The sequence below is a fragment of the Triturus cristatus genome, chromosome 1_2 (assembly GCF_964204655.1).
Source record: "Triturus cristatus chromosome 1_2, aTriCri1.1, whole genome shotgun sequence".
Lineage (NCBI taxonomy): Eukaryota > Metazoa > Chordata > Amphibia > Caudata > Salamandridae > Triturus > Triturus cristatus.
The window spans coordinates 1,097,824,999-1,097,852,492 of NC_140580.1; the positions used below are offsets into that span (position 1 = coordinate 1,097,824,999).

Sequence of the window (27,494 nt, forward strand, 5' to 3'; positions counted from 1 at the left end):
ATTTGAGTTGAACAAAGATATCATCTTTTTTTTAAGCTGTTGAATCTCTCTAAAAAGGTAAAGAAAGAGTTTTATAAAAACAGGTGAGCTGTTGGAACCCAGAATGAAAAAAAAAGGGCAGTATTTTTTTTAATTTTTTTTACGGTTTGCTTTTTTTAAAATTGGAAACTCTGACATTAAGAAATAACATCTACATATTAAAGTGCTTCCGGGTAAATCAAAGAAACATGGTCATATTGAGTAGCAGTTATTGCACCCTCTCCAAATCTGAGCTGCTCTCTGTAAAATCTGAAGACAGTGACTCAAAGGGGTTAAATCTGACTTCCTTCCAAATGCTTCTGGGACCTCTGCCCACCATTTCGAGGCTGGGGGTGGAAAAGGGTCCTTTAATGGTGGGTGGGTCCGAACTGGCTGTTATTGCTAATAACAAACCAGCTGCTTATGAGAAACTGGCATACCACCAAAAATTATAACCAGCATTTTTGCATTTGATGGACAACCTACAAGGTGTGATACTGCATTGAAATCCGAGTCCAATTCGTGTGATGAGATGGGCACTGGAAAAGTACAAATCCTGTTTATTGTTAGGTGGCTGCAGCGGTAGGCTGCAGTCTTCAGTTTCTTTAAATGAATGCAAAATACAAACATCAAAAGGCATTTAATAATATTGTGTCTTGTGTCTAGAGGAGATGGGGGGGGGGGCGTGGGGAGGTCACACTAAGGCAATGGTTAAGAGATTCCTCAGAATCTGTGCGGCTATTGGCTTTAGCCAGAGTTCCCCACAGCATTCTATTCTGAAGTCTTGCACAGGTGGCAGTCATGTGATCTGTTCACCACTGGATTTTACTAGTAGTTCACCTCTCACACTAGGAAAAGAGCAGGTATAAGCAGAAAATAAATGGCTACAAAACTAGCAGCTTACATAATTTAATGAAAAATAAATACCCATGAGAGTGCAAAGACTGACATAGTCCATCGGGAAACAGGGCGTGTACTGAAAAATAAATACCACAAAGAGAAAAGCTATAATCATAAGCAACTGTAAATAGTGCAAGAAAAGCAGACATTTCATCAGTCTATGCAAGAAGCTGGAATACTTTAAGACAGTGCTGCAATATTGCAGTTTTCTTATTGGCAATAAAAAGGTATAGAAATGCACTTTGATGTTACTTAAAACATGTTAGTCAAAAAAGACTTGTTCTAACTACATAAAGACATTTTACATTACGTCTCAACGTGCGACTGCTTTCAGTCGTCCATTAGGAGGGAACAGGATTGCAATGGTACCATAATTCGTATTTTGTCAAAAAGGGGCAGCTGTTAGTAAAGAGTGATAGAGCAGGGAAAGTGTCAGTCTGGAGATAAAAAAGTGCTTCATGATACACAAAGGTACCGAAATGATCCTATAGACTGAGAAGAACTGAATGAATACATAGATCAAATATTCAAATACTCATTAAAATGTTATAAGGCATTAGAACACTGCTCCAGTTTAGGAGAAGACTGGTTCAGATGTAGCATCTGATTTCTTTAAAAATGTTTTCCATCATGATGAGGCATCCGAGGGTCGGACTTTGTTTGAAAAAAGCAGGACTTCTGCCAAAATGTCCCAGATTCCCTTCCACCTATTCTGAGGTCATGATAGTCACCAATGCACTCTAAACAGAGCGGGCAGGAAAGCCGCTCTTTAGCAATGTGCCTCATTTGCCGAGCATCATCTTCACTCCATCATCACTAAAAAAAAGTTATCTATTTGCGGCATAGGAGCTTTAAGTTAATCATACAAAATACAGCCAAGTGACTAATGGTTACAGCTTAATAATAGCTAAATAAAACAGTTCATAGAATGAACCAATTAAAGCACTAATAGCAACACTAATGACAAACTAAAGAGAAGATGAATTTAATTAAATCTAAACAATAAAATGTAAAGGTAAACACAGGTTTATGAGAAACTTGGCAATCATTGAGAAAAACTAAATAGGATATTGGATAATAAAAGCAGAGCAGAAGCAGGCAAGACAACATACTAAAAGCTAGTTAAAAGTAGAGCGGCTATGGGATAGGAGACCACTTTTTGAGAACCAAAGGATGACCATGTGTGAGATTAATCCGGTCAGCATAGTAACATCAGCTGCTCGTGCTGGTTTCTGTCCAGGCGGGCAGGGAGGAGAGGCCGTGGTGCCTGGAGAGCTGGGGAGATGTAAGAAAAAAAAACACAAAAAAACGAATGGCATAGGCTCCGATACATGTCAATTGAGTCTTCTCAACGAACAGTTCGATCGCTTAATTTTCGTAGTGTGAATAATGGACAGCAAAGGTGGAACTTGGTCATCCCAGAGGTAGCTGAATACCCCAGGGTCTCCACTCTCGTTGATGTCCTGGCTCTATCAAACCTTACTTAGGGCATTGCCAAGGTGCCAATATGCACTGAAGTTTATAATCCTGATTTGTCTTTTGCTTAACTAAGAAATCAGCATCACAGAATCTTTTAGGATCTGGATTTGGGCGTGAACCGAATGGCTGATGCTGGGGCTCAGATTATCAAACTTTATTGCAAATTTCATTGTGGGGGTAGTCTTCATGACACTTTGACCATGCTGTATTCTTTATACCAGGTAGTAAAATCAATGTTTTCCAGTGAGCTCATAACTTGTGTGTAAAAATAGGGTCTGCCTGGCTGAAGTAAGCAACAGGTGAGCAGTCTAGCAGCTGTTGCTGAGTCCCATAGGGTGATGCCTAAAGGGGCTTAATTTCCCAATATATAGTGCGGCGCAAAATACCCTAACATTGACACTTAGTTACAGAACATCAATCATAAGGATTCTCCTGGACCGGTGGTTCTTTGGTGCCCCTGCTTAGAGGGTCTTCGACTGCTTAGAAAATTAAAGCAGATTAGTAAAGCAGATCTAAATAAAGAAGTAAAATCAAAACAATTGGAGTTTGAAATCTGAGGCTAAAAAAATTAATTTACTATCCTCAGATTGATTTGTGGGAGCCGTGGAAGTGCATCAAACAAAACATAGTGTGGACGATGAGTGGCCGCAAAAGAACTCTCTAAAGCTTCAAACTTCCCATTAAAATTTAGATTTTTAAAATTGATTTGTGAATTAAATAAAATATTTCTTCATTTGTATACTTGTTTGATGAAAGCTTGTTTCTGTATTTTTTGTATGTTGTTTTGCAGTTCAAATCATCGAAAATGCTTAGGCCTGGGGCCCGGGCTTCCAATAATGATTCGGGGGTGGTCCCTAGATTCCAATAATGATTCACTGGGGGTCCCCAGTTTCCAGTAACGATTCACTGGGGGTCCCAAGTTTCCAGTAACGATTAAGTGTGGTTCCACAGAAGTCACAATGTTAGAACCACTGTCCTAGACAACACCTTAAGGGATCGTTGCAGACTGTTGCTACCCTTGTTGGTCTAATGAAACTTCACGTGTCTTGAGGCAGTAGGGACAGCAAGGGACAGTCTTCTGCACCGTGGCATCAGCGATGCCCAGAAACCATCTCTAGCCATTCGCAGGCCAACGCGGATCTTGTACTGATTTCAAATCTGTGCGTCATCATCCAGCACATTTCAAATAGGTTTCTCAGAGCTCCATGTCTTACAAGGACACTCAAGTGACGGTCCTTTGTGCTGTTCCTAAACTAATAAAGATCCAAGGATTTAACCTTTCCCTGGGTTTGGGAACAGATTGGCAAAAAAACACATTTGTTTCAGTAAAAGCTGAGACCACATCACATTAAACGACTTGCCTGTAGCTCATGGACCCCCATACAATGGAGACCAACCAATCATGTGCCGGGGGTGAGCTGACTTATGTCCAAAACTGTCCAAAGACAAAATATACGGAAGGATGGACCAGCTGGTTGAATCCTTATCCTGCTCTTCGGAAAATGGTCTGATGGGCTCCCAAAGCCTTGTAAAGAGTGTGTGGCACGTTAGGGACAGTCAATGTGATGAAAAACTGCTTCTTCACACCTATTGTGTTACAGCGCCGAGAAGCACGGATAAGCAGTGTGGCAATAGAGGAAAACGTCCATAGATCCTGATTTCATGGATCCACTCTGGGTGTAAAGATGGTGAAAAGGGGGGAATGAGTGGGCAGGACGAGTGGGCAGAATCTTCAGCGATGGGCATCATGAACCCGACAGGCTTGCAAAGCTGCCCGACCACCAGTGTTTTTCCAGATGGCCCATGGGGAGGCCTAGTTTGTTGCCCTGGTAACTGCGTCAAGGAGTTCGTCACTCTTTTGACAGAGCGGACAAGTACAGCGCCTGATGAGTTCAGTAAAACAGTCTCTACAGAAGGAACCCACTTTGCTCTGAGTCAGAATCCCACTGAGAAGCATGTGATGTTCCTAATATAAGATCAGCATGAGAAGGTGTGGTCGGTCCATGCTCCTCCCATGTGTTATCCTCAGCATTTCTTGCTTTCTGCAGCATAGTGGCTGCGGCCTGCTTGAAAGGTAATGCAGGCATTGCTAGATTTAATTACTGCTAAATGTGAGCAAAGGAATGGGAATATTTTACCTGCTTCATTTACCATTTCTTTACACCAAGTCAAATGACCTAAAATGATCCTCTGCTCCTCAGCGATATCACGTACTGACGTTAGAGGTGATGTCGCATGCACAAAATAGGCACAACATGGTATATTCTTCAAATGGATGTGCACTCCCCTCTGTGATGGACTGGAAAATGGGTGGAAGCAAAAGAAGAAACCATAAAATACCTTGAATCTGCCAGGAGGGATTGTACTCATTCTACCGAATTCATCAAGGTCTAATGACGGGATCCGTAACTAGGGGCAGGGCGGGAATACAAGATATTGCCTGATCACAAGTGGTTAACCAGCCGTTCTTGTATATTGGCTTAACTGGCCTAAGTTAACAGCTATATGAAACTGGGAATTCAGTTATATGGTGCGCCACTGAAATTGGGCGATTCTGCGGTCGCTGCTTTTAGTGCATAATTATTGATTTGCTGCATTTGGCACATAAGCCATAGTCTGCAAATTTTAACAGAAATTTTGTTTCTAGCTCAAACGGATCAAAAGTTACTAAAAACACTGCAACATGTGCCCATACGGAGTGGAAGGCCATTTGTAAAGGTTACCTAGTCATTTTTCAGTTGCTTAATTCAGTATTTGGTTGTTAAACCAGTACTAATGAGGTAAAATCTTTTCCAAGGCATTATTACTATGTGAAAAAATTACAAAATAATGAAGTGATACTATCAAAAAATATGCTTCCTTGTGCTGCAAAATATTGCTTTTCTTGCCACTTAATTTTGTCAACGCTGCCCAGTGCTTAATTTGAGCCTGTGGTTTCCGGTGCTTGGCACTTAATCGTCAACACCAGCACTTGTGACAGGTGCCAGCTGTTCATGTAATTTAGAGATGAATAGGACAACAGTTGTTTAATAATTGAAAATAACTAATGCATGTCTTTGAGCTTTGGGAGCCTCTAACAGTCTGAAATGCCTCAGTTGTACCAGTGTGATGGTTAGTGGTTGTGTAGGTACTGTCATTGGTTGTGTAGGTACTGCCATTGGCACCGTTGGCACGTGCTATGGGTGGTGTGAGCTGCAGCGGCCTTCTGACAAGGGCCCTGACTTTTTTTTTCTCATATTAAGTTTGGTGGCTCCTTCACTCTGGGGCAGACACAATTCTACCACCTGACTGACACAGGAGTCACCCTTTCTGTAAGGTACTGGCCTGCATCTTTACGGCGGACTTTTCTTATTGGCTAGTGACTTTACGTTTCCTAATGCCCGTTTGTTATATATCTTTTTTCTTTTATGGAAAGAAATCATTGTTTTCAGTTTGGTTTTTCCACGCTTGGAGAAGGTGGGTCCTGCGTGTTTTTTATTTATTTTATGATTTCCTCTTTAATTGCGCTAGTGACATCTCTTGAAAGCTGACCTAGTTCTTGGGTTGCTACTTGTGGGTTTGCTTATGCATATAGACAATGCATACTGTTTTTCCCATGAGTATGCAAGACAGATCGGCTGCTGGATTTGCAGTGCATTCTACATGTCTTCTCCTAATCAGAATATGACCCTGTTGCATTTATTGCAGGACAGCATCTCTAATTGATTTTGTATTTTTTTTGTTTTCTTTCAGTACATTGGCTGCTTGGATGTGCCCCGTCCGAGCAGTCGGGTGGAGATTGTGGCTGCGATGAGAAGGATTAGGGTAAGTCTTCCTTTTTTATTTTTTCTGTGTGGCATCTCTCAAAATTAACATTGCGGCGGATGACTTTCTATGTGTTCGTCAAAAAACTATTTTCTCCACATTTGTTCGTTCTTTGTATCAATTTGTCTGCGTGACGCAGAATGGAACACCTTCTTCATATAAGCCTGTAAAGGTGCAATTTCGTCACTAACTCCAAAGGGATCCATACTGTGTGTCGTATTCATTGATTCCTACCTAGAAAAGTGGTGATCAGGAATTGCAGACACTAGTGACACATGCCATGGATAAATTACATAGTAACACAAACAAGCATTTACAATGCAATGGTCTCGGCAATATTATAGGTAGACCTATTGGTATTGCTCATTATTTTTTTATCATTATTGTATCCCTAAATAAATGGCATTGTCATTTCTATTGGCATTAGCTTTTTTTTTTTTGCATATGTGATACCTATTGCATTAGCAGAGAGAGAGTGAGGTAGTGAGATGGAGAGAGTGAGGTATTGAAATAGAGAGTGAGGTAGTGAGAGAGAGTGAGGTAGATAGAGAGTCGAAAAAGAAACAGCATAGTTGGGAGTTCTCTTTAATAATAAGAATTGATTTCTAGCCAAATTAACCCTTTTTGCAACATTAATCAATGTTCTAATAATGTATACTTTGCAGTGTGTATGCAGTTCTGGGATGAAAGTTAATAGCTCACCATTCTATATTAGGACTTTAAGTTATAAATGGTAAGTAACATAAGGATGTCTCTTTTGAAAGCAGTAATCTGTTTACATCATATGCACCCTGTAATCTACTTAGTACACGTTCTATTAACCCTCTGCACTAACTTCATATGAGTCAAAACCTCAACTATACAAAATGCTGCTCGCTCTCCCGGAAGATAAATAATCACACGAGTTTTCTCGACACTTATGTGAGGTCTGGTAAATGCCGGCGGAAAGAAACGCTGCAGCAGGTGGTCGTGGGGCTGTCTGGTCTCGTGGACGGGCCATGCGCCTTGTTCCAGAGCCCAGCATTCCGTGCTCAGCCATTACGGAGAGACGGTTTCCCTGATGTGCTGGTCGGGTTTGCTCCAGCTCCTATCTTGAATAAACGTATCCCGATAACTGCACCGACATCGGCTTCATTATTTATTTCATTTTGGCGACAATTGTTATCAATGGAGCAACCCGCCAGCAAGTGAACCCGCGCCACGCAAGAGAGGATCGACACCTGCTTACCAGGATGTATGTATGTATAGCAGCTGTCAACTCGGGCAAGGTACGTGACGAGTTCCCGCTACGCAAATATCCTGCTTCTACTGCTTACTTCCTTGCGAAGCCTTTCTGATGTGTGGGCGGTGATTAGCAGAAACCCGCTTCGCTTAAAGCGGCAAGGGGCAGTTTGACTTAAAGTTAACGGGGCGATCCCAAGTCTTCCGGGGGAACATTGATATTGGCATTACTGAATTGAATTAGCACTTCACACAACAAGCGCATACCTCCTTGCAGAGCTATTTGTTGCTACGAGAAAACTATAGCTCATCCACTTAAAGTGGCAACAGTTTCTGGGTCCCACCTTCAACGACCCTTAAAGTAACTGTTTCAGTTAAAGCAGCAACGGCAATTCTGGGCACCACTTACAACTCCTTATCATTGAAAACTGCTGGGGAGCCTCAGTTAGGCTACACTGGCACGGACACCTTAGGATCCTATGCGGCTCGGTCAGGGGGTACGAGACCAGAGCAGCAGCCAACACAGGAGCCAAGAGCAGGGGGAGAGGACGCCATGAGCACCGCCGCCTTTCTCTGAGGCAAAGCAGAACAGCCTCGGAGAAACGCAGCGGCGTTTTCAGATTCGGGGGCGTGTTTCTTTTTCTCTCCTCTTGCCATTGGCTGGAGGAGAGAAAAACACGCCTGAGAAAAGGGCGTGGCTAAAAAGTGAAAAGAGCCGCACGGAACACGCCCCCAAATCTGAAAAAGACAGAGCCTATTTGGAGGGACGGCTCTCTCCTCCAATGGCTGGCCTCCGATTAGGAAGCCAGCCAATGCAGGAGAGCCAAAAAGAGAGGCGGGCTAAAGAGCCACTCTCAGAAACATTAAATCTCCGACTTCCGGTTCTGCCTTCGGCAGACCGGACGGTCCTCGACCTAAAAAGGAGAGAATTCCCTTTTCAATGAGATCGAATTATAAACAAGATGAAAATACAAGTGGTTATAAAAACCTACCTCCAACTTGGACCATGTGATAAGTTACATAGTAGACCTGAATTCAAAGTACACATTTTAAAACACAGACGCATGGTAGCGAGGCAATATAAAAACTGCAAAAAAATAAAAAATAAATGGTAATTTGTTAGGCAGTGAATATAGCAGACAGGTTACTTCATTTGACATGTGACCGCCCCCCCCCACCGCCCAGTCTTGTCTTGTCATCCAGGCACCTCCGCTCTGCCGGACTCTCACTAGCACACAACCCACGCATACACAGAAGCAGATGGATGCCCTCTCGGGTTATTAATGCAATATACAAATCAATGGTACATAACGTATCAGGAGGTCGTGCCTTCTCATACATCGGTCCTAAAGCCTGGAACGACCTTCCACAACCCATCAGAGCCTTGTCCTCCCCTCTTGAATTCTGCAAGAAGCTGAAGAACTGGTTCTAACAGTAGGACCTCCGAAGGCTAGCCTGACACACCGTTGACAGCTGAGATACTCTCACGGGTGCTCGAGAGCTATAAAAATACAGATAACGTGACAAAGTTGCATGATAGGATTTTTGACCCAAATCATGCCCTGTTGAAAACAGAACTATAAGCCCCAGAATGCAACACGCTGTTTGAGCAAAAGCCAGGACTGATTGAACAGTGGTCTACCCAGCAGCTTGTTAAGCACTGTGAGTAATTAGTGTCTCTAGCATTGTAGTTCTGTGGAAAATTGAGCATTTTTTCCACAAATGCAGGGAATGAGGAAAGTATATGTGCAAAGGTTACTGATAATTTTCTCTGCAGTCTAAGTGCTGATGCAGGTATTTAAGTAATATCTCGCTGAGCCATTCTGAAAGCCTTAAGTGGTGGTGTTGCCATTTTATTTTTACAATCTCAGGAATGTACAGTAAAACCGTGCATATTTCAGAATTTCTTCCTCTATGTAAAGGCGCAGCAATCATAGCTACGCAGCTTCACATAGTATTAATGAAATAATGCAGTTCTTTTGTTTCTGAAAAGGAACATCGAAACATTAATACTCTGTTTACCAAAGATAGATATGCAAATTCCATGAACGCATTCCTTTTAAGCAGTGTAAACATTGGTACTAACTCTGGTTTCTGTATGGCTTTGAAAAACACCTACCGCTGTTTACAAGAACGTTCACCTTCTGGTTCTAAGGATATTACCGTCCACAAGACATACAAACTACCACATTTAAGGGGGGGCGTCAGGCTCTTGTGTACAGTCGGTTCTTATTTGATGTCTTCAGCAGGCTCGCGCAGGGCCGCACTGGGAACCCAAAGCAGCTCTGGCAATGTTGATGGACCAGCCCCCTGCTACATTTGTTGCTGGGGGCTGATATAGCAGAACCGCTGCCTGGGAACCCAAAGCAGCTCTGGCAATGTTGACGGACCAGCCCCCTGCTACATTTGTTGCTGGGGGCTGATATAGCAGAACCGCTGCCTGGGAACCCAAAGCAGCTCTGGCAATGTTGACGGACCAGCCCCCTGCTACATTTGTTGCTGGGGGCTGATATAGCAGAACCGCTGCCTGGGAACCCAAAGCAGCTCTGGCAATGTTGATGGACCAGCCCCCTGCTACATTTGTTGCTGGGGGCTGATATAGCAGAACCGCTGCCTGGGAACCCAAAGCAGCTCTGGCAATGTTGACGGACCAGCCCCCTGCTACATTTGTTGCTGGGGGCTGATATAGCAGAACCGCTGCAGAACTGGGCCCCCCAGCTGCGAACTCATCTCCCATGCTTCCAGCCTCCCGGGGAAGCACCGGACGGTGCTACTGCCAGTCCGGCCCTGGGCTTGTGAAGGGGGGTATTCTTCGGTCTGTGACTTGCTGTAGAATAAACAGTGAACTCCAGGTGCCTCCCAGTCGGCCTTCATGCACCCACCTTGCACAGAGCCTGGCAAACATTGTCAGGGATTGGGATGTGAAGATGTTTGTTGCACAATTCAAGGAAGCCACCAATCTAAATCCTGTCTCTCGTTTCCTATTCTAGTCTGTTTGTACGATCATTACTCAACAGTGATAAGAAAATGATGCAGCTATTTTACTGAAATAAGTTATTACTGTTTAGTAGTGGCATCCCAATGCCTGTTACCTAAGCCTGCACACATTGTGAAAGAGATCACTGAGGAGAATTACAGCAGCTTTTTAAACTGGGGAAGTGAGAGCATATTTGAAGCTGCCCCAAACTAGGTTATTAATGGTCCTAAAAGAAAGGAGGCAAAACCAAAGTGGATGATGGACGGAGTGTTGAACATTAACATTGCAAGCACTCACCCCCAGTCAACTGATCTGGGTTTAATCCATCACCGTTCTTTAGCCCACTCTGCCACCCCAGTTCAGACATGGCCATATGCAAATCAGTCTGACCCTGTGCCTCATGGGAACAGTCCAGCCCGAACAGCCAAGCCATGCCTTCCCTGGACCGGAAACAAGCTTCCTAGGACCGGTTTCTGGCATTTCAGCCGTCTTCAGCCAGGCTTGCTTGAATCCAGTGGCAAAGTGAGCAAGGGACTCACGTCTGAGCATACCCGAAAAAGAAAGGAGACCTTTATGGCGATAGTTCTTACACTGCTAAAGTTCTTTGTACCAAGCAAGAAATCTCTGTGCATATTGCCATATATTCTGAATTTGGGCCATTTTTGAAAGGTAGTTTTCTTGAAATACTTATGTGTTTGCAGAATATTAGTAGCTGCAAACTAATTTGATTTATTTATTTGGGAGTTTTATATAGCGCTAGCTAGACCGAAGGTATCCGAGCGCTTTACAACAGTAAATGTTCACATCAAAGATAACAAGTCTACACAGAGCATCTGAGTCTGGGATCAACCCCACACTATTCAACCACCAAACTTATTGGCAAGTTCACTTCGGTAAAGAAGTCTAGTTTGGATGGTGGTGTCTTTGGCTATCTTCTAACAGGAATATCTTGTGCCTTCGGTCCTTGGGGTGTAATAAGTTCTTGCAAGGGTCCTCTGATGCAAGAGTGGTGATTTCGGGAGGAATCTTTCTGTTTCTGTATTGGACACAAGGCGATAACATTTTTCATTCACAAGGAGTATATGGGGTTTATTCAGTGCAAATCTCGATCTCTTCCTTGTCAACAATATTTAAACATCTTCAAAGTTGTGCTGTCGTTGTTTATGGTACTTTTTGTTCTGTGCAGAACATCCTATCTCTGTCCAGGCATTTGGCTTGGCCCCCAGCTGCTGCATGTGGTGGCACAAACATTGAGGCCACCTTTGAATTAAGATGGTGGTGACAAAAGGGAGAGGCAACACAGGATCTTGATCATTTGTCAGAGGGGCTTAGCTTCGGGGGGTGTTTGGGGTGCCACACTCCCTAATAAATGTATTTTGTAGTAAGGTGCTGGTTACAGGTACTTAAAGTCGGGTATGGTGAGGTGTCTGTCGGATTTCACTTGGAATTGTTCCATACAGTTCAGACAAAACACACACTCTCGTCTCTGTTTTAAAGTTCTTAAAAAGTTATTTTACAAACTATTGAGTTTTAATTACCCCTCCCAATCTTCACTCCTCTCCCTTTCTGCTGCTTCTTAAGCCCCCCACCCCCTCCTGCCATGCTTCTGAATGCATTTCGACCAGCGGGATTGTTGGGAAGTCTGAAGCACCCCCCTTCCCAATCTTACTGCCTACACCCCTGTTCGTTCATATGATAAACATTAACCAAAGGTTGTGGCGTGGCCATCACATCTTTGTTTGTACCTGTCAAGGGCTTGGACTCCTATTTTCTTTGGGTGCCTCTTTGCTTGAACTGAAGGCACACTCTCACACTTGTATCTGTCAGTCTGCCTAGATTAGACATGAAGACGTGACCTGGGACTTAGCTAATCAGTCACCAAAGCGCTTCCCCCTCCAAGGAACTCAACAAAGCACTTCCCCTCAAAGGAACGCCTTCCAAATGATCCAGCCTCTTCCCTCTGTTGAGTGTAATGGGATTAGCCCAGAGCAATTCGCCCAAGTGTGAACACTCTCAGTGTGATTGCAAACTTAATAAAAGTTCACCGTTTATTGGTAACCCATGGGATCTGTTTCTCCATCTATGATAATAACACGAATGCTAAATAAAGTGCACAGTTTTCTATTATAAAATATCGCACTGGGGAAAAACTGTGAAATTGTTCCACCAAAGGAAGATCTAGGTCTCTGTAGCTGCACAGTAAAAGGCACGTGACCTCCGTTTCTCCAGTGGCTGCCGCTGTACCCAAGGGAGAGTAAGGCAGCCGCCTTAAGGCGCCTCCAAGTGGCTGCACTATCTAATCTACTTCCTGACCCAAAAGCATGAATGTCTCCCCTTCTCTCCAGTATCCGAAAGAGACGCATCAAGTTCCAAAGTACTGGGAACGGGGGCGTGGCGGCAAAGGGTAGGGGGGCAGCAGGGGCGACTGTAACAGAGGCTCGCCAGACTACACTCGGTTACAAAGGTACTGCTGTCATGTACTCGAGACTCGGTTAAGTAGCAGACTGAACTGAGCAACACATGACGTCAGACAGCGAGTACAGAGACGATGTCTGGCCGACAGCAGGGGTTCATGTAAATCCACCACGTGTCTTCTGCCCTGTCCCACAGATTGGGGCACAATGACCCCAGTGCTGCTGCACCAACTCTTCCCTCACTGGATTAGTAATTTACTTTTTACTACATGATATTACTGTGTCTGAAAGCGCTACAATGCGACTTGTTGGCACTACATTTGATTCTTATTTGTATGCTTTGCGTTTTTTATACAATATTCATCATAGGGACACACCTTTACTGTACACCTGAATGATCTCAAACTTGTACTGCACGGTTTAATAATCTCACAGTATAAGTACCAGAATACTGGCAAAACAAGCATTTGTAATGCAATAGGTCTCGCATTTACGCGAGTTTAAGCTATTGGCATTGTAAATGACACTGCCTTTTATTTATCTTTTAAAAGTAAAAATAAAAGGCATTGCCATTTACTATGTCAATAGTTCAAACTCGCGTAAATGCGAGACCTATTGCATTGCAAATGCTTGTTTTTTGTTTTGTTACTGTCCCAGGCGCTGCCTCACCAGTTTCATCCGATGCCACACACACTACTGGTTTTACATAGACAGGCAAACTTGAGATTAAACACTTTCAGTTGTGCAAAAAGTGGAAGGGACAGAATAGGTGACGGGACACTATGACGCCACTGAGTGCATATCTTGTGTAAACCATTTACAGTGATCGGAATGGACAGACCCGTGTTAGGGGTATTATGCCTGTTCCTAGAAGAGACCTTGCTCAGATGCTGTGGGACATGGCTAGCCTGAGGAGCTGCACTTCTGGACAGAGAACATAGTTTTTAAAGGCCCTTGTGAATGCAGGAAGGGTGAAAAGCCCCATTCATCAAATACCCACCTCCCTGCTGGAAGAGACCGGTGGTGTGTAGAAAGTCCAACTTCCATCGAGTAGTATAACTATAGTAGAATATCACTGGTAAATATCCGGTTCCTCGGATCCCTTCTGGTGAATACTAATCACTTAATACTCTTAGCAGTCTAATGATGCCCCCAAGGCCAGCTGCCAAACCTTCTGAAGCACAGCTTAATTACTGGGTCCAAACAGCTTAGTCTGACCTCCTAATACAGTGTTCATGTAATTAAGGAGAATGCCCGAAGCCAATTTAATGAGCGTTAAAACTGAGGGTACTTTTGTGTTTTGTACTATGAATGTTACTATTTGTGTTCTGGTTTACACCAGTCTGTATCCAAATAAATGTATAATATGCTTATAGAAATCTGGATAAAAAATTGTGTAAATTAATAAAATAAACTTGTTAGAAACTTCCCAGACTGCCCTAACAGCAGACCCTTGTTGAGTAAATGGAGACGGGTAAGTACTCTGGGCCATTGGGATAACACAGGGCACGCTTCTTCTAGTTGTTGTCTCACTAATTTGTCCCTTCCTGCTTTCTCGATTATACTTTATATTTGACATAGACTTTCTTCTTTTCCCCCCAAACCCTCCATCCAAGTGTCTAGCACGACTCCGTAACAAACGCTATTACCTGTTTCGAGTTCTGTGCAGTGCCAACTGATCTAGTTCCTAGTTACCGAACAAACGCACCACCCAAACAAGTCCCACCCTCCAGCAGAGTGTGGCCTGATGGGCAGGAAGTTCAACATGCATTTAAGTAACAATATGTCTCCCTTGCAGTGAACAAAACATATTCAGGTGTCTTAAACTTGGACAAGCCCTATACTCTAAACACTGTGCTTTACTCCATGTGCCTATAGCATCTTTATTACAACACCATAGTCCTGGAGTAGTGTTGCCCAAGGTAACCAAATGACTGATTACCTTTTCTTCCTGTAGTGTAACCAGTTGGCGATGGTAGCTACTTTGCTCTTGCTGATAAGCTGCAGCCTGACTTGAGCCTTTCCTGGCTGCTCATAGGAGGTTGTGCTTATATAGGAGTTCTCTTGAAGTGTTCCAGCTGCCCTTCTCTCACTGTTTGTGGGGTTGATTTGAAGGAGCAGGATGGTGTGGGGCTCACCCTGATGTACACAATCCCCTTGTACTGGTTTCCAATGTTTAATTGGGCTATATTGGTCAGGTATTAGATGGCCTTGTTTTTTTAACAACTAATATTTATTGGTGTAGAAAGCAAAATATCCCCTCCCCATCAACACAAAACCCACATTTCTGTCTCCTCTTGCACTCATTTTGGGAGATTGGAATTTAATTCTCCTCATTATACTTTTAACCAGAGGAAGAGAGAAAATCACTAAAGGGGCAATGGAAGAGGAAGATGGAAAGATAGTGACAAAGAGAGAAAAACAGGATGAGAAAAAAACAGCAGAGTGAGATTAAGGGACAGGGTGGTGGTGGTGGGTGAAAGAGGCATGAGGTGGACTCAAGACCACACCGCCTCAATATTTGTAGCATCGACTATGAGCTCCTGAGATACACTTTCAGCCCTGCGTGTTATTGTTTTACAAGTTATGCATTGCTTTCCATTAATAACTCTTTTTCCCTTTTGACTGAGCAGCGGATTCAAAAGTTGAACACTGAACACTCTTTTCTTTGTAAGGTGGAATTGTGAAGTTAGGGCCGTTTCGAGTGCAGGTGTCTTTCAGCTTTAATGCTCTTAAATGTCAACTCTGGCACTAGCCACTGAGGCAGTAAAGCTTCTGCCTTAGGATAATTTTCTTTTAAATGATTTCCAAAATGAAGTACCTACAACTAACGAATGGCATTTTATTAATTTAAAATCGTTTTTTATACTACTTCTGACAAAAAACCGCATTTGCTGTTCCTAATGTGGGCAACATGACTTGTATATCGGACTTGATTCACAAAATCCTAGTTTGAAAATGTGTAATGTTACTATAGTACTCAAACCCTCCCCCCCCCCTTTCCTGTCCCACCCCCACCTGTTAGAAGTGAGTATCTGAGTTTTGAGGCATTCACAGAGAATCCCAGGGCTATCCTGGAAATCTAAGACTGCAGTGAGGATTAGAATTACTCAAAGTTTTCAAAATGGGTCTGCATTTTCTCTTGGTTGAAAATCTGCATTATTAAAAAAGATAAATGTGTACGTTTTCACTTGTCACTCGTTTTCCTATCCATGTAAACACATTTTTTATGCTTAGAAAACACTTCCATTCACACCCATCAATTGTAGTCAATAAACCCAGCTTTTGAGAAGAGTAAATTGGTGAGCATTTTCAGAAGCTACACAACTTGTGAGTTTTCGCTCCATGTAATCCTCCGTTTCCTGCTCCTGATAGTCACGGATGTGAAATCCATCCTTTAACCATTGTTTTGGTTCAGGTTGCAATGTTGATAAGAATTAGGATGTTTAAAAAAAAAAAGAAATTCTCTTTTTATCACATAAGTAACATGTGGGCAAACAAAATGCACTCGTGGTGTATACTTTTATTTTTGCCAAGTACTCTTTTTAGAGCTTCACCCACAGACCGTGGGAAGTTGCTGCCTGAAAGACAATATTTGCTGAACGCTTCGCTAAGGACCAGACACGACGACAACCTCAGACGAAACCTTATCAGCCTCTTAATACCGTCTGATCCATTTTCCACCGAGAAATGTCTGAGTAGCACACTCAATCCGTGCACATACAACCGTTTAATCCAGTAATTAACGCCTCTTCTTGACTGGTATGACCGCTGAGACTTACCGCATAACACCCTAGATGGCTCCGCTCGCCTCATCTTTAGTGGAATTGGCCCAGAAGACTCACGAGCCACCTGCTGGTGGGGCTAGAAGACCAGAGGTTATTTGCCCACCTGAAAAAAGCAGATACGTGTGACTACAATATCTTGTTGAGATAGAACTGCACAAACAATATATTGTTATCTGTCCATGCTGACTCCATCACTTCTTGACCTTTAAACTCTTGCTTAAAGGTATTTTACCATGCAGATTTGGAAAGGTGGGGGGAGATGTATAGTTTCAACAAAGACCATTTAACAAGACACTTTATGTAAAGGTTCTGTTACATCAACTGGTCAGAGAACAGTTGTATGACTTGACTTTGAGTTTCTAATGCATGTGCTCAAAGTTTTCCTTGGCAGGAGGGATATTTAAAATCTATTCCAGGTTGGTTTTCTTGTAGTTTGCTAGGCTTCCTTCTCTAATTGTTTTTTGATGAGTGTTTCAAACTGATCTGCAGTTTATTCAGTTTTTTTTATTATTACATCAACAGGTCACCATTTTCTGATGACCTTCACAGAGGTGAAAGCAATGGTTAAAGATATGTTTGTATCTAGTATGTGGCGTTGTTCTTGGTGGGCTGCTAACTGCATTGCATTTTGTTCACAAGTAGGGTTTTGTATTTGTGGAAAATAGTTAATTTATATAGCCTTTGTAAGAACAGTTTAGAAGAGAGTGAACAAAGTATACCCGGGAGATTAAACAATGTACCCAGATTTAAAAGTCTGCTCTTACGAAATATAATCTAGTGTTAGCTTTCACTTCCACTACAGTGTGTCCTTTTCGCCAGTTCACGCGCCTGTTTAAATAATTCTAGGGTGTGGGGTGAATACCTGTGATTGTGTGACCGCATACTCTAAGCTAGAAATAAAGTGAACTCTTACTAAAGTTTCTTCTCACAGTAGAAATATCTAAAGCCCTTGGCGTTCTCATCAACATTGTCTTGTTTTACTTAGCAAATGTTTGTTTGAGAGTATTGGGTGTGTTTTTTTTTTTTAATGAAACACTTTTGCTTGTTGAGATAAGTGTCTGGATATGCTGTGGTAAGTACTTATGGAGTCCTGGGGGTGCATGTAATCCATGCTAAGACCTGACGCAACTTGCTAAGAGAGACTCCATCCATTCTGTATTATTGAGCAGACACTGTTCCCTTAAGCGATGTTTTACCAGTCACACAGGTTTTAAATGTATTTTCTTCTTAAGCTGTTTTTGAACAATTACCCGTCCTCAAGTTACAAAGTTTCAAACAACATCACTGATGAGTGGTAAGAAAGAACATCTGACTCTTATGACTACTTATCACATCGTCAAAGGTACTTACTTGGTGGTACTTACTGAGGTGACGAGAGAAAAATTGCCTTATTTTGGCCAATTGCAAAAGATGCTGTTGGCTGGAAGCCTGAGGTTTTGGTTTCCTAAGTCAGAACTTTACGAACATTGGGCATGGTATTCTTTAAAAGGGCAGCAAGCAAAGTATTTTTTTCAAATTCTTTTATGAATTTGCAAATCCCACACCGGCGAAAAAGGATTTGAAATAGGTTCTTAAAACAAGAGTTAACTTAAAAATGCCATTGGTGCTACTCTGACTTCCGCGCTGTATCTGCTGGGAATGTAAAAATACATCAGAAAATTACTCATCATCATTGTCTCGGGCTACTTTGAGATGTTTCTCAATCCATATATTGCTTTTCTTTTACCCAAAGAGGCCATCATATCCGTTTGTATAGGCGACCTTTAACGGGCACGCCTGACGGCACATGATGCATTTTGTGACACTATATTGTTTGTTAAATCATCGGCTATATTGCAGGGTTGTTCTCGAAGACGATGCTTATGTATGGAAAAGGCTTACAATGTATTAGTTGCTTTTGACACACAGGACTCCGAAGCAGTCCTGAGTCAGACTCTGCTAAATTAAAGGTTCAGGAACAACAAATGTATTGGTGTTCTGGGGGGAGCAGGGGTTGATCTTCAGCAAAGAAATGCCCGACACTGAATGTGATCTGTTACGGGGCAGTGGGGCTTGGAAGGATGTACGTCCAAGTGTATCTTGACATCGCCTGTGAAAGTGACGTCAGGTGATATATGAGCATTTTGTCTTTGGTACCATGCAAATAGGCAGAAGAGCTGCATTTGTTAAAATGCAGATAATGAAGCAAAAATGGTTATTCTCAAGAATTCTACACATGCCTGTCCTAATGTATGGAATAACGTACCCCTCTAGAGGTCCATAACTGAGACGTGGGAGGCTAAAAAACAAGGAGACGACTGTTCAGATCAACGCTGCACCTTTATTCCAAGAGAGATGGTAGCCACAGTCATGACTCTTGAAGCCGAGTGTTGAGTCATTATGAGACCTGCAACATTGTATGAATGCGGCATGAACCTGGTCTTGTGTCTATGCATTCTGTCCAGATGTGCTCCTGTACCTTTAGATTCAAAAGTGAATAGAGGCCACACTACGGATTGGTATGTTCGGTTCAGCAGGAAGGTGAAGTGGGATGGCCCTTTTCCCATCAGTGGATTGGAAGACTGCGTGTCCCATTTTTCCTCCAGTCTTGATTTCTGCGAGTTTGTGCGTATTTGAGTGCTGGACTCTGACTAGTTGGACCTTTGCCCGTTGCTAATGTGCAGTGCAGTAATAAGGGAACCCCCATTAAAGGAACACCTGAGCTGTGCGGAAGGAAAAGGGGGGGGGGGTTTGAGGCTCCTTGTAACTTCTTAATTTGGAGTTATGAAACATGGGACACCAGAGTCTGCTGTCTGGTCGTGACTGACTCAATGTGAGCTTGACGGATGTCTGGTGACCTGTCTCAGGTCATAGGTACCCTGTGCGCAGGACCAGTGAAGGGTTCCTTGCCTCCATCTGTAATGCTGTTCCTCTATCTGTAGCTTGTGCTAGTTCCTGCTTGAGTTCCCCTAACTCCTTTTCCCATCCGGACTCATCTCTTCATCCAGATGTCTGTAGGTCTTGACTGGATAAAAGTACGTTTTAGCGTGTGGCATTTACCTATTTGCTTTATTAAAGATCCTTTAAGTAGATTACTGAAACTGGCAAACATTGCACCATTTAACCAATTACACATGCAAGTTGGCCTAGTGGGTCAATGCATCGGCTGCCCTTCTACCAGCACCTATCATTTTATTTCCTCTTTCTCCTCCCTTAGAAGGTCTCTGAGACTTAATTTACTATTTTTCATTAGTGCTGTAGGTGTCTATGCACAGATGCTCCTAGCTTGTCTTAGGACCAGCAACCCAGCCCCCCGGCTCCTTTTCATGAGTTATCGCACCGAAAAAACCTCAGCAGTTTTCTGGTGGCACTGGCGCATGGACGTCTGTTGTGTAGCAGTCTACTGTGTTTCGTTGGAAAAGTCAGTCCCAGGCACAGCTGGAATTTTTTTTTCCTTTTGCATTGAGACTGTCTTTCAATCAATTAAAAAGCATTCTACTAGTTATCAGAATTGCATCATCTTGGAAATAAAGTACATTTCCCCTATGGCATTGGGACAAAAAAATTAGCATATTTCATGACTTTGTACAGCATCACATTGAGATTATTTTGAAACAGTCGATGTGAGAAAGTGGATTATTTGTTGAAGCGCGTGCTATCGCTCTTCAAGTAATAATGACACGATTCCTTACTAGGTCAAGTTAGGTCTCAACAATTCAAACCGGAGCTCAACCTTGGGTAGCTGTAGCACAGAGCAGAAAGGCTTAGTGTCGGAGAAATGTGTAAAGCATTTATCAGTTTTAAGAAAGTTAATAAGCGGGAAACACAGCACAATAAAAACCCCACTACAATTTATAATAATAGAGAAAATCTTAATAACCAAATGCACCAAAACGACAAAAATCGATGTAGGGAGCCAGAGATATGATTTATCAAAGTTTTAGATGTTTCTAGCACCAAAAACCTGCAGGTATCTGGAGGCACTAGACTTATTCATGGTCAAAGGTTAAGGCCAACCATGATGGAGCGCGGGCCGGGTACAGGGACCAGGCTAGGTCTGGTGGAAAGTTTACCTTCTGGCTTTGTCTTTTTCTTTGACAAAATCTTTGTCGATGAGGCTGTTGGTGAGTCTCGCGTCAGCTTCATCTGAAGAGGAGGGCATCGACTGCTGGCTGAAGCACGGGCCCTTGGTAGGAGGATCAGCTATAGCGGGAAGGTCAAGGCTCTTGACAGTGGTAAAATGCTGAGCAGGCGAAGTCTGAAGATCAATCACAGGAAGCTGTCATTGTCGGTGGGTTACTACTCCGCGTTGGGCATGGTGAAGACCTCTGTGTACGGACTTAGAAACGTTTCAACACTTCAGGATCCTTTCAGCGGGATGAACCAGCAAATTGAGTCCGACCATCAGTTCGATGTCGGCAGCTGTTTTTTGATGATATGTTTTGGGTTTTAGTATAGTGCACGGCGCGTTCTCGTAAGGGCATCTTGGCGCTCAGATAGGACAAAAAGCTTGGCGCTGTTTAAAGAGCCAGGTCTTCAAATGTTTTTTGCAGCTTGAATACTCGGTGCAATCCCTAATGTGAAAGGGGAGCTGGTTCCAATGGAGTGGGGCAAGGTGTGAAAAAGAATGACCACCGTTTTTTAAAGTTCGAATAAGTAGTTTAAAGATTGCTCTTTTCTTTATGGGCAATTAGTGCAGGGACCTAAGGAGAAGGACAGACGGAGTGCCTGGTGGCTGTTTATTCACCAGTCAGGCAGCCGTGTTTTGAAATACCTGTAGTTTAGATTTAGAGATTTGTTGTATGCTACAAGTAGCAGATTACCATAGTCCAGGCAACTAATTATAAGTGCCTGTACTAGGGTCTTCCGGGAGTACACCGGGAGCCACTGGAATATTTTCTTAAGGCGGTGTATTCACCAAAACACGAGCCACAAGACTTGCTCTTTCATCAATAGTTTATTATCTATCAGAATGCCTAGATTTCTTACTGTATTTTTCTGAGGGTGGGGGGCGCAGGGCCAAGTTCTGTGGGCCCCCAGTCCGATGTCCATAGGGACTGTGCTTTTCTAAACAACACAATCTCATTCTTCTCCCCGTTCAACTGAAGACAGCTTAGGGACCTCCACGTGGCAATGTTTCTCATACATGTGGTGAAGTGGGTTTTGACCTTCTCTACCTCAGGTCCAAGAGCAATGATCAATCGTGTCATCAGCATATGAGAGCAATTCTAAACCAAAAGGCTTGACCAGCTGAGCCAGAGGTTGGGACATAGATATTAAAAAGTGTGGCGCTCAAAGCTGAGCCCTGAGTCACTCCCCTTCCTAAGCACAAAGTCTTAGATTGGAAAGGACCAAGCGTGATTTTTTTTGAGTCCTGTTCGTGAGGAAGTCTCTTAGCCAGTTCAGCGCAGTACAGTACAGTGTATTTCCATCTCAAACATCCGTTGAATCAGAATGGGATGAGACACGGTATCAAATGCTGCTCGTAGAGCAAGCAGGACGACCATCATGGGTGTGCCTGCATCCATAGAGATGCTAAGTGAATCAAGTGAAGAGTGGTTTCTGTACTGTGAGCAGCAAGCAAAACCCAATTGGGAGGAATCAAGTAGATGTGTTTCGAAGCATGAGTAAAGTTGTCTGTTGAAATGAGATTCTAGCAGCTTGCTAATCGAGGGCTGTCTGCTGGTAGCTTCTGGTTCTTTTTGTGAAAAGTTCAGAAAAAGTGTCCAGTCTAGCAATTGTTGATGGGGAGATAGCACACTTTAACAGCAGCAGGACCTTTTGGACACCACCTGGGGATAGGACTCAATCTCTCAGAAGCCTCCAGTAGGGTCCAGAGCAAATCCAGTTGGAACTGGTCAGTGTAATAGAGCCAGCAGTCTAGTAGATGGGGAGGGCGGAGCCAGAGGGTCAGGGGAAGAGGAGGAGTTACGATGGGATAGGGCAGTTAGTGAAGGGACCAGATAGGGACAAGAGGTTAGTGAATAAAGCTCCTGGTAAACCATTAAAAGTGTTTGTGCTTCTTTGTAGCGCGATGCTACAACTGGCGACGAGGGTGGGATAAACAAGCCCACGCCATTATAGAGCCCAGGAGTGTGGTGAGGAATCGGACCTGCCTGAAGTGATCGATCACCTTGCAGTGTGATCCACGCTGGACGCGTGTCATCCGAATACCACCGGTGAATACAGGAGTCGGGAGCCCACCCCGACCCTGCCTCGTGTCCCAGAGCCAAGAAAAGGTGCCTGGACGTTGGAGACGCTGTCTCTAGAAGCCTGCCAGCAAGCGCCGTTGAGCGCGGTAAAACTGGAGCTGAAAATCGTTGTTGCCGGCTAATCTCACGCCCGATGCGTGAGTTTTGGCATGCTCGGCGCGACAGAAAAGCGGGAAGCTGCAGACGAAGGCGGGAGCCCACCCCGACCTCACCTGAGTGGTCGCTGCGAGGGAGGAGCAGAATTTGAGGTGTGCCACCTGCCACAGATGCCCGCTGGTGAGTCCAGAATGATGAGGGCTGAATGAGTTACGAGAAGAAGCCTCGTGTGTCTGCAGTGACGGCGGCCATCTTGGAGTCAGGCAGGCTCTCGAGACAGATCCCTTGATTTTCGGAGAGCGGCCATCTTGGAGTCAGGCACACAGGAGCCTAAACAAGCATTGGCGAGAGCAAGTAAGCAAGCATTGGCTAATGCAACAAACAAGCACTGGCAAGAGGACATAAACAAGCATTGGCAAGTGGAAAATAAGTAAGCATTGATGAGAGCAAGCAAGCATTGGCAAGTACAAACAAGCAAGCAGTGATATGAAGACATAAACAAGCATTGGCAAGTGGAAAATAAACAAGCATTGACGAGAGCAAGCAAGCATTAGCAAGTGCAACAAACAAGCATTGATATGAAGAAATAAACAAGCATTGGCAAGAGGAAAATAAACAAGCATTGACAAGAGCCAGCAAGCATTGGCAAGCACAAACAAGTAAGCATCGATAAGGAGACATCGGCGAGAGCCCATCAAGAAACAAGACTCATAGAGGGAGCGGAAAGAGGACGACGACGCGATGGCAACCTCGCCACAACGGATGCCCCTGGTTGCGGGAGGATCACACCTGCGAGCTCCGGAATGTCTGACCGTGACCCCTGGAGGGAGCATGGGCCCCAAGTGGCAAGAATGGTTGGAGGACTTTGAAGACTATATTGAGGGATCCAAGGTGACGGAAGACAAAGAAAAGTTAATTGCTCTCCGCAACCTCGTAGGCCGAGAAATAAGCAAAATAATAAAGGATCTTCCGCCTGCTGAAACAGGGACATATGACAAAGTACGTGACGCACTGAACAAAAAATTCCTTCACAAAAGAAATGTAGATTATGAGCGCCACACATTCCATCAAGCACGCCAAGGAAAGGAGGAGGCGATGGGTGCATTCATCACTAGGCTGCGACGGCTGTCGAGATACTGCGAGTTCGAAACGTTCTCGCCTGACGCTGCCATCAAATCGCAAATTATAACAGGTTGTCACTCAGAGACACTTAGGCGGCGGTTACTGAGGAAACCCCATGAGTTAGAAGAGATTGAAGACATGACCCGCATATATGATCAAGCGGAGGAACACGCTGCCACCATTGAAACAGGTCACAACATCAGTCATGAGCAAGCGCACCGCGTGCAAGAATGCCCGAGTGGCAGAAGGAAATATTCGTCAGAGAACAACTGGAGGCATAGCACGTCGTCTCACCAACGGCGTCCGGAGGATGGGAGAAGGGAGCTCAGGCGAAGAGATTGGAAGACAGAAAGTACGAAGCGATGTTACCGGTGTGGCCGTGACTACCCCCATGTGGACATCTGTCCGGCCATGGGCCAACGGTGCAGGAAATGTGGGCGGTCCAATCACTTCGAGGCAATGTGTGGGGACTACCACCGACACAGGCGGAGTGAACCGACGAGGTCGTCCCGCTCAGACACTCGGAAACATCATGTACGAGCTGTTCAAGGAGAACTTGTGCGGTCCTCAGGCTCATCACATTCCAGCCGGGAATCATGCAGGTCACGTTGGGGACGCCGATCCCCATCGTGGGACTCGAGATCATCTTCCTCCAAAGACTCGACCTACACGGTGGAACACTTGAACCTGATTGCGGACCCTGAGCAACTGAAGAAGTATCCACGCCTAGATATTAGAGTGGGGAATCACGACACCAAATTCATATGGGATAGCGGAGCCTCGCTGAACTATATTCCAAGTACGGAATATGAGAAAATAGTCCCGAAGCCCTCACTAACTTTCGCACCGGTCCGTGTTTTCACGTGGATGTCCAAAACACCACTCCCCTGTCTGGGTAAATTCCACACAATCCTCACCTGTGATGGCATCACCATACCGGCAGTCATACACGTCATCAAAGGGCCGGAAGCCGACTGCCTACTTAGCCTCCCCACTGCGGAGCGTCTTCATCTGGTGGAAGTCTTATTCACAGTCAATGACAGTAAGAACTGTGCTAGCAAGCCTCCCAAATCACCTCCCAAACAGGGGAAGGCGGAGAACACGACTGACTACATGTCCCGCCACCCTCTGCCGTCGTCAGGATCCAAACAATTGATTGATGGGAAGTACATGGACGCCATTCAGGAAGTCACAGCCAAAGACACCATCTTGAAAGATTGCCACCCCTGTCAGTCGACTAGCAAAAGCGATCCACCGGCACCACTACAAATGACCACCCTACCCAGTGGAGCGTGGCAAGAAGTTACCCTAGACTTCCATGGACCGCTGCAGTCTGGAACATATGTGGTCGTCATCATTGACGAATATTCACAATTTCCCATTGCACAAATAACATCGTCTACAAGTGCTTCCTGCACCCTCAAGGTGCTATACGAGATATTTGCAACATGGGGTATTCCCAAGGAAGTCAAAACTGACAATGGGTCGCCATTCAATGGTCACGAGTTCAGTGCTTTCGCGAAATACATGGACTTTGAGCACCGAACAGTTTCACCACTCTGGCCACAAGCGAATGGCCCCATGGAAAGGTTTGTGACTACACTCAAAACGACATTGCAGCAAGTCACTGCAGGGAGGGGAGAACTGCAAGCAGCTCTGAACGAAGCTCTCAGAGCCTACAGAACAACTCCGCACTCAACCACCGGACAATGTCCTGCGACCCTCATGCTAGGGCGGACTGTGGGAAATCGGTTCCTGAGAAGGGAAGGTGCTCTGCAAGCGGTATCGCCAAATCACATGCACCAGGAAATAGCTGGGACTGACAAGCCTGACAAGGATAGACTGAAACCGTATGCCAAGGCCAAGAGGAGGGCGAGGTCTCCATCCTTGCATGAATGTGATCATGTCTGTGCGAGCCAGGAGCAGCAGGGAAAAACTAATCCCCAAGTCCGTGACGAGCCATTAGCAACTATTCAGCACAAAGACACAATGCTGACGGCGGAATCCGAACGATGCAGAATCCCCTGGAACATATCTCACGTCAAGAGGTATCTGCGAGACACAAAAGGACCTGAGGTGAGTCTGACTGACACTTCAGCACCTGAAGAACCTGATCCTAGTGATACGGGGGGCAGAGGTCAGCAGAGTGAGTCCGTGCCGAGCGTGTCCACTGGGAACACATCGTTGCGGACACGTCGCGATATCCAGCCACCCAAGAGACTCATCGAAGAGATGGACTTGAGCATTGTTGCTCTGTTATTTTATGAAGAAAAGGGGAGATGTAATAGAGCCAGCAGTCTAGTAGCTGGGGAGGGCGGAGCCAGAGGGTCAGGGGAAGAGGAGGAGTTACGAGGGGATAGGGCAGTTAGTGAAGGGACCAGATAGGGACAAGAGGTTAGTGAATAAAGCTCCTGGTAAACCATTAAAAGTGTTTGTGCTTCTTTGTAGCGCGATGCTACAGTCAGCTGGTTGCAGCAGTGTCTTTGGCTTTTCGGGAGCAGGTCCAGCCTTTGCAGTTCTCTCCACAGGTTACAATAGCTGCAGTAATCTTTCTGAAGTCTAAAATGGTTCAGCAGGTGCAGTCCTTTTTCTGTTTTCCGCAGGTCCAGAGGTGTTTGAAGAAGGTTACCCAGAATGCCACTTTTCTGCCTTCCTCTAGGTTGTAAGTTTAACTCACTAACCAATAAGGAAAACGTTCCCAGGGGCAACCCTACCCACTTTGAAATAATTTCCTGGAAGTGAGGCCCTAAATAATCCCACAGTCCCCTGCTCTGCCAAAATCCAACATGGCAGAACTTTTCTTTCCCTGGTCAGAGCTCTGTACACACCTCTTGGTGTGTCTAGGGAACTGAGGACTCCCTTGCAAAACCAGTCCTGGCACAGGGGTTCCCCCAGTGGGTTTGGTGTCACTCTGGCTTCTTGGCCAATGGCTTGGGCAGGCCTTGATGTGAGTTACATCAGCCTGTAACAGGGGCTGACCCATCAAAGCTTGTACAGTTGGTGGGCACATCTCCCAAGCAATCCTGCCAGGAGGCGGTCATACTGCCTCTTAGCCACAGCCCTTTTGTTTCTTTTCCTGGTAGCAATTCACACCTCCCTGCATGCTGTAAAGTGATTTTAGGGGATTCTCTGAAAGGACTACTAGAGGCTTTAGACAGGACAGTGCCAACTTTCTAAAGGTTGCATTCTAAAAAACTGTAATTAAAATCTAACTTTACAATCCAATTGGATTTTAAATTCCTATTAATTTAAGTCCTTGAAACAGTCTTCAAGCTATTCCCAAACTGAGGATACGCGCTATAAGGTGTTATAATGTGATATGGTGCTTTTCTATGGGAGAGCTAGCCTTGCCCAAGTGAAAAACGACTTTCGGGATTCTTCACTGCCAGGACATGTAAACCATAAGTACACAAGTTCTTCTTTTCAAATACTATCCAGCCTGCCATTTAGGACCTATCTAATTGATGACTAATATGGATTAAAA

At 44.4% G+C, this 27,494-nt stretch overlaps 1 protein-coding gene across 1 annotated transcript in view; it reads left to right on the forward strand.

Annotated features, from left to right (window-relative positions):
- LOC146868743 (carboxyl-terminal PDZ ligand of neuronal nitric oxide synthase protein-like) overlaps positions 1-27,494 on the forward strand; it is a 275,331-nt gene that overhangs the window by 49,923 nt on the left and 197,914 nt on the right. The window contains exon 2 of the mRNA XM_085613707.1: positions 6,130-6,201. Within this exon, the coding sequence (XP_085469833.1) occupies positions 6,130-6,201 (72 nt within the window). The remainder of the gene's footprint in view (positions 1-6,129; positions 6,202-27,494) is intronic.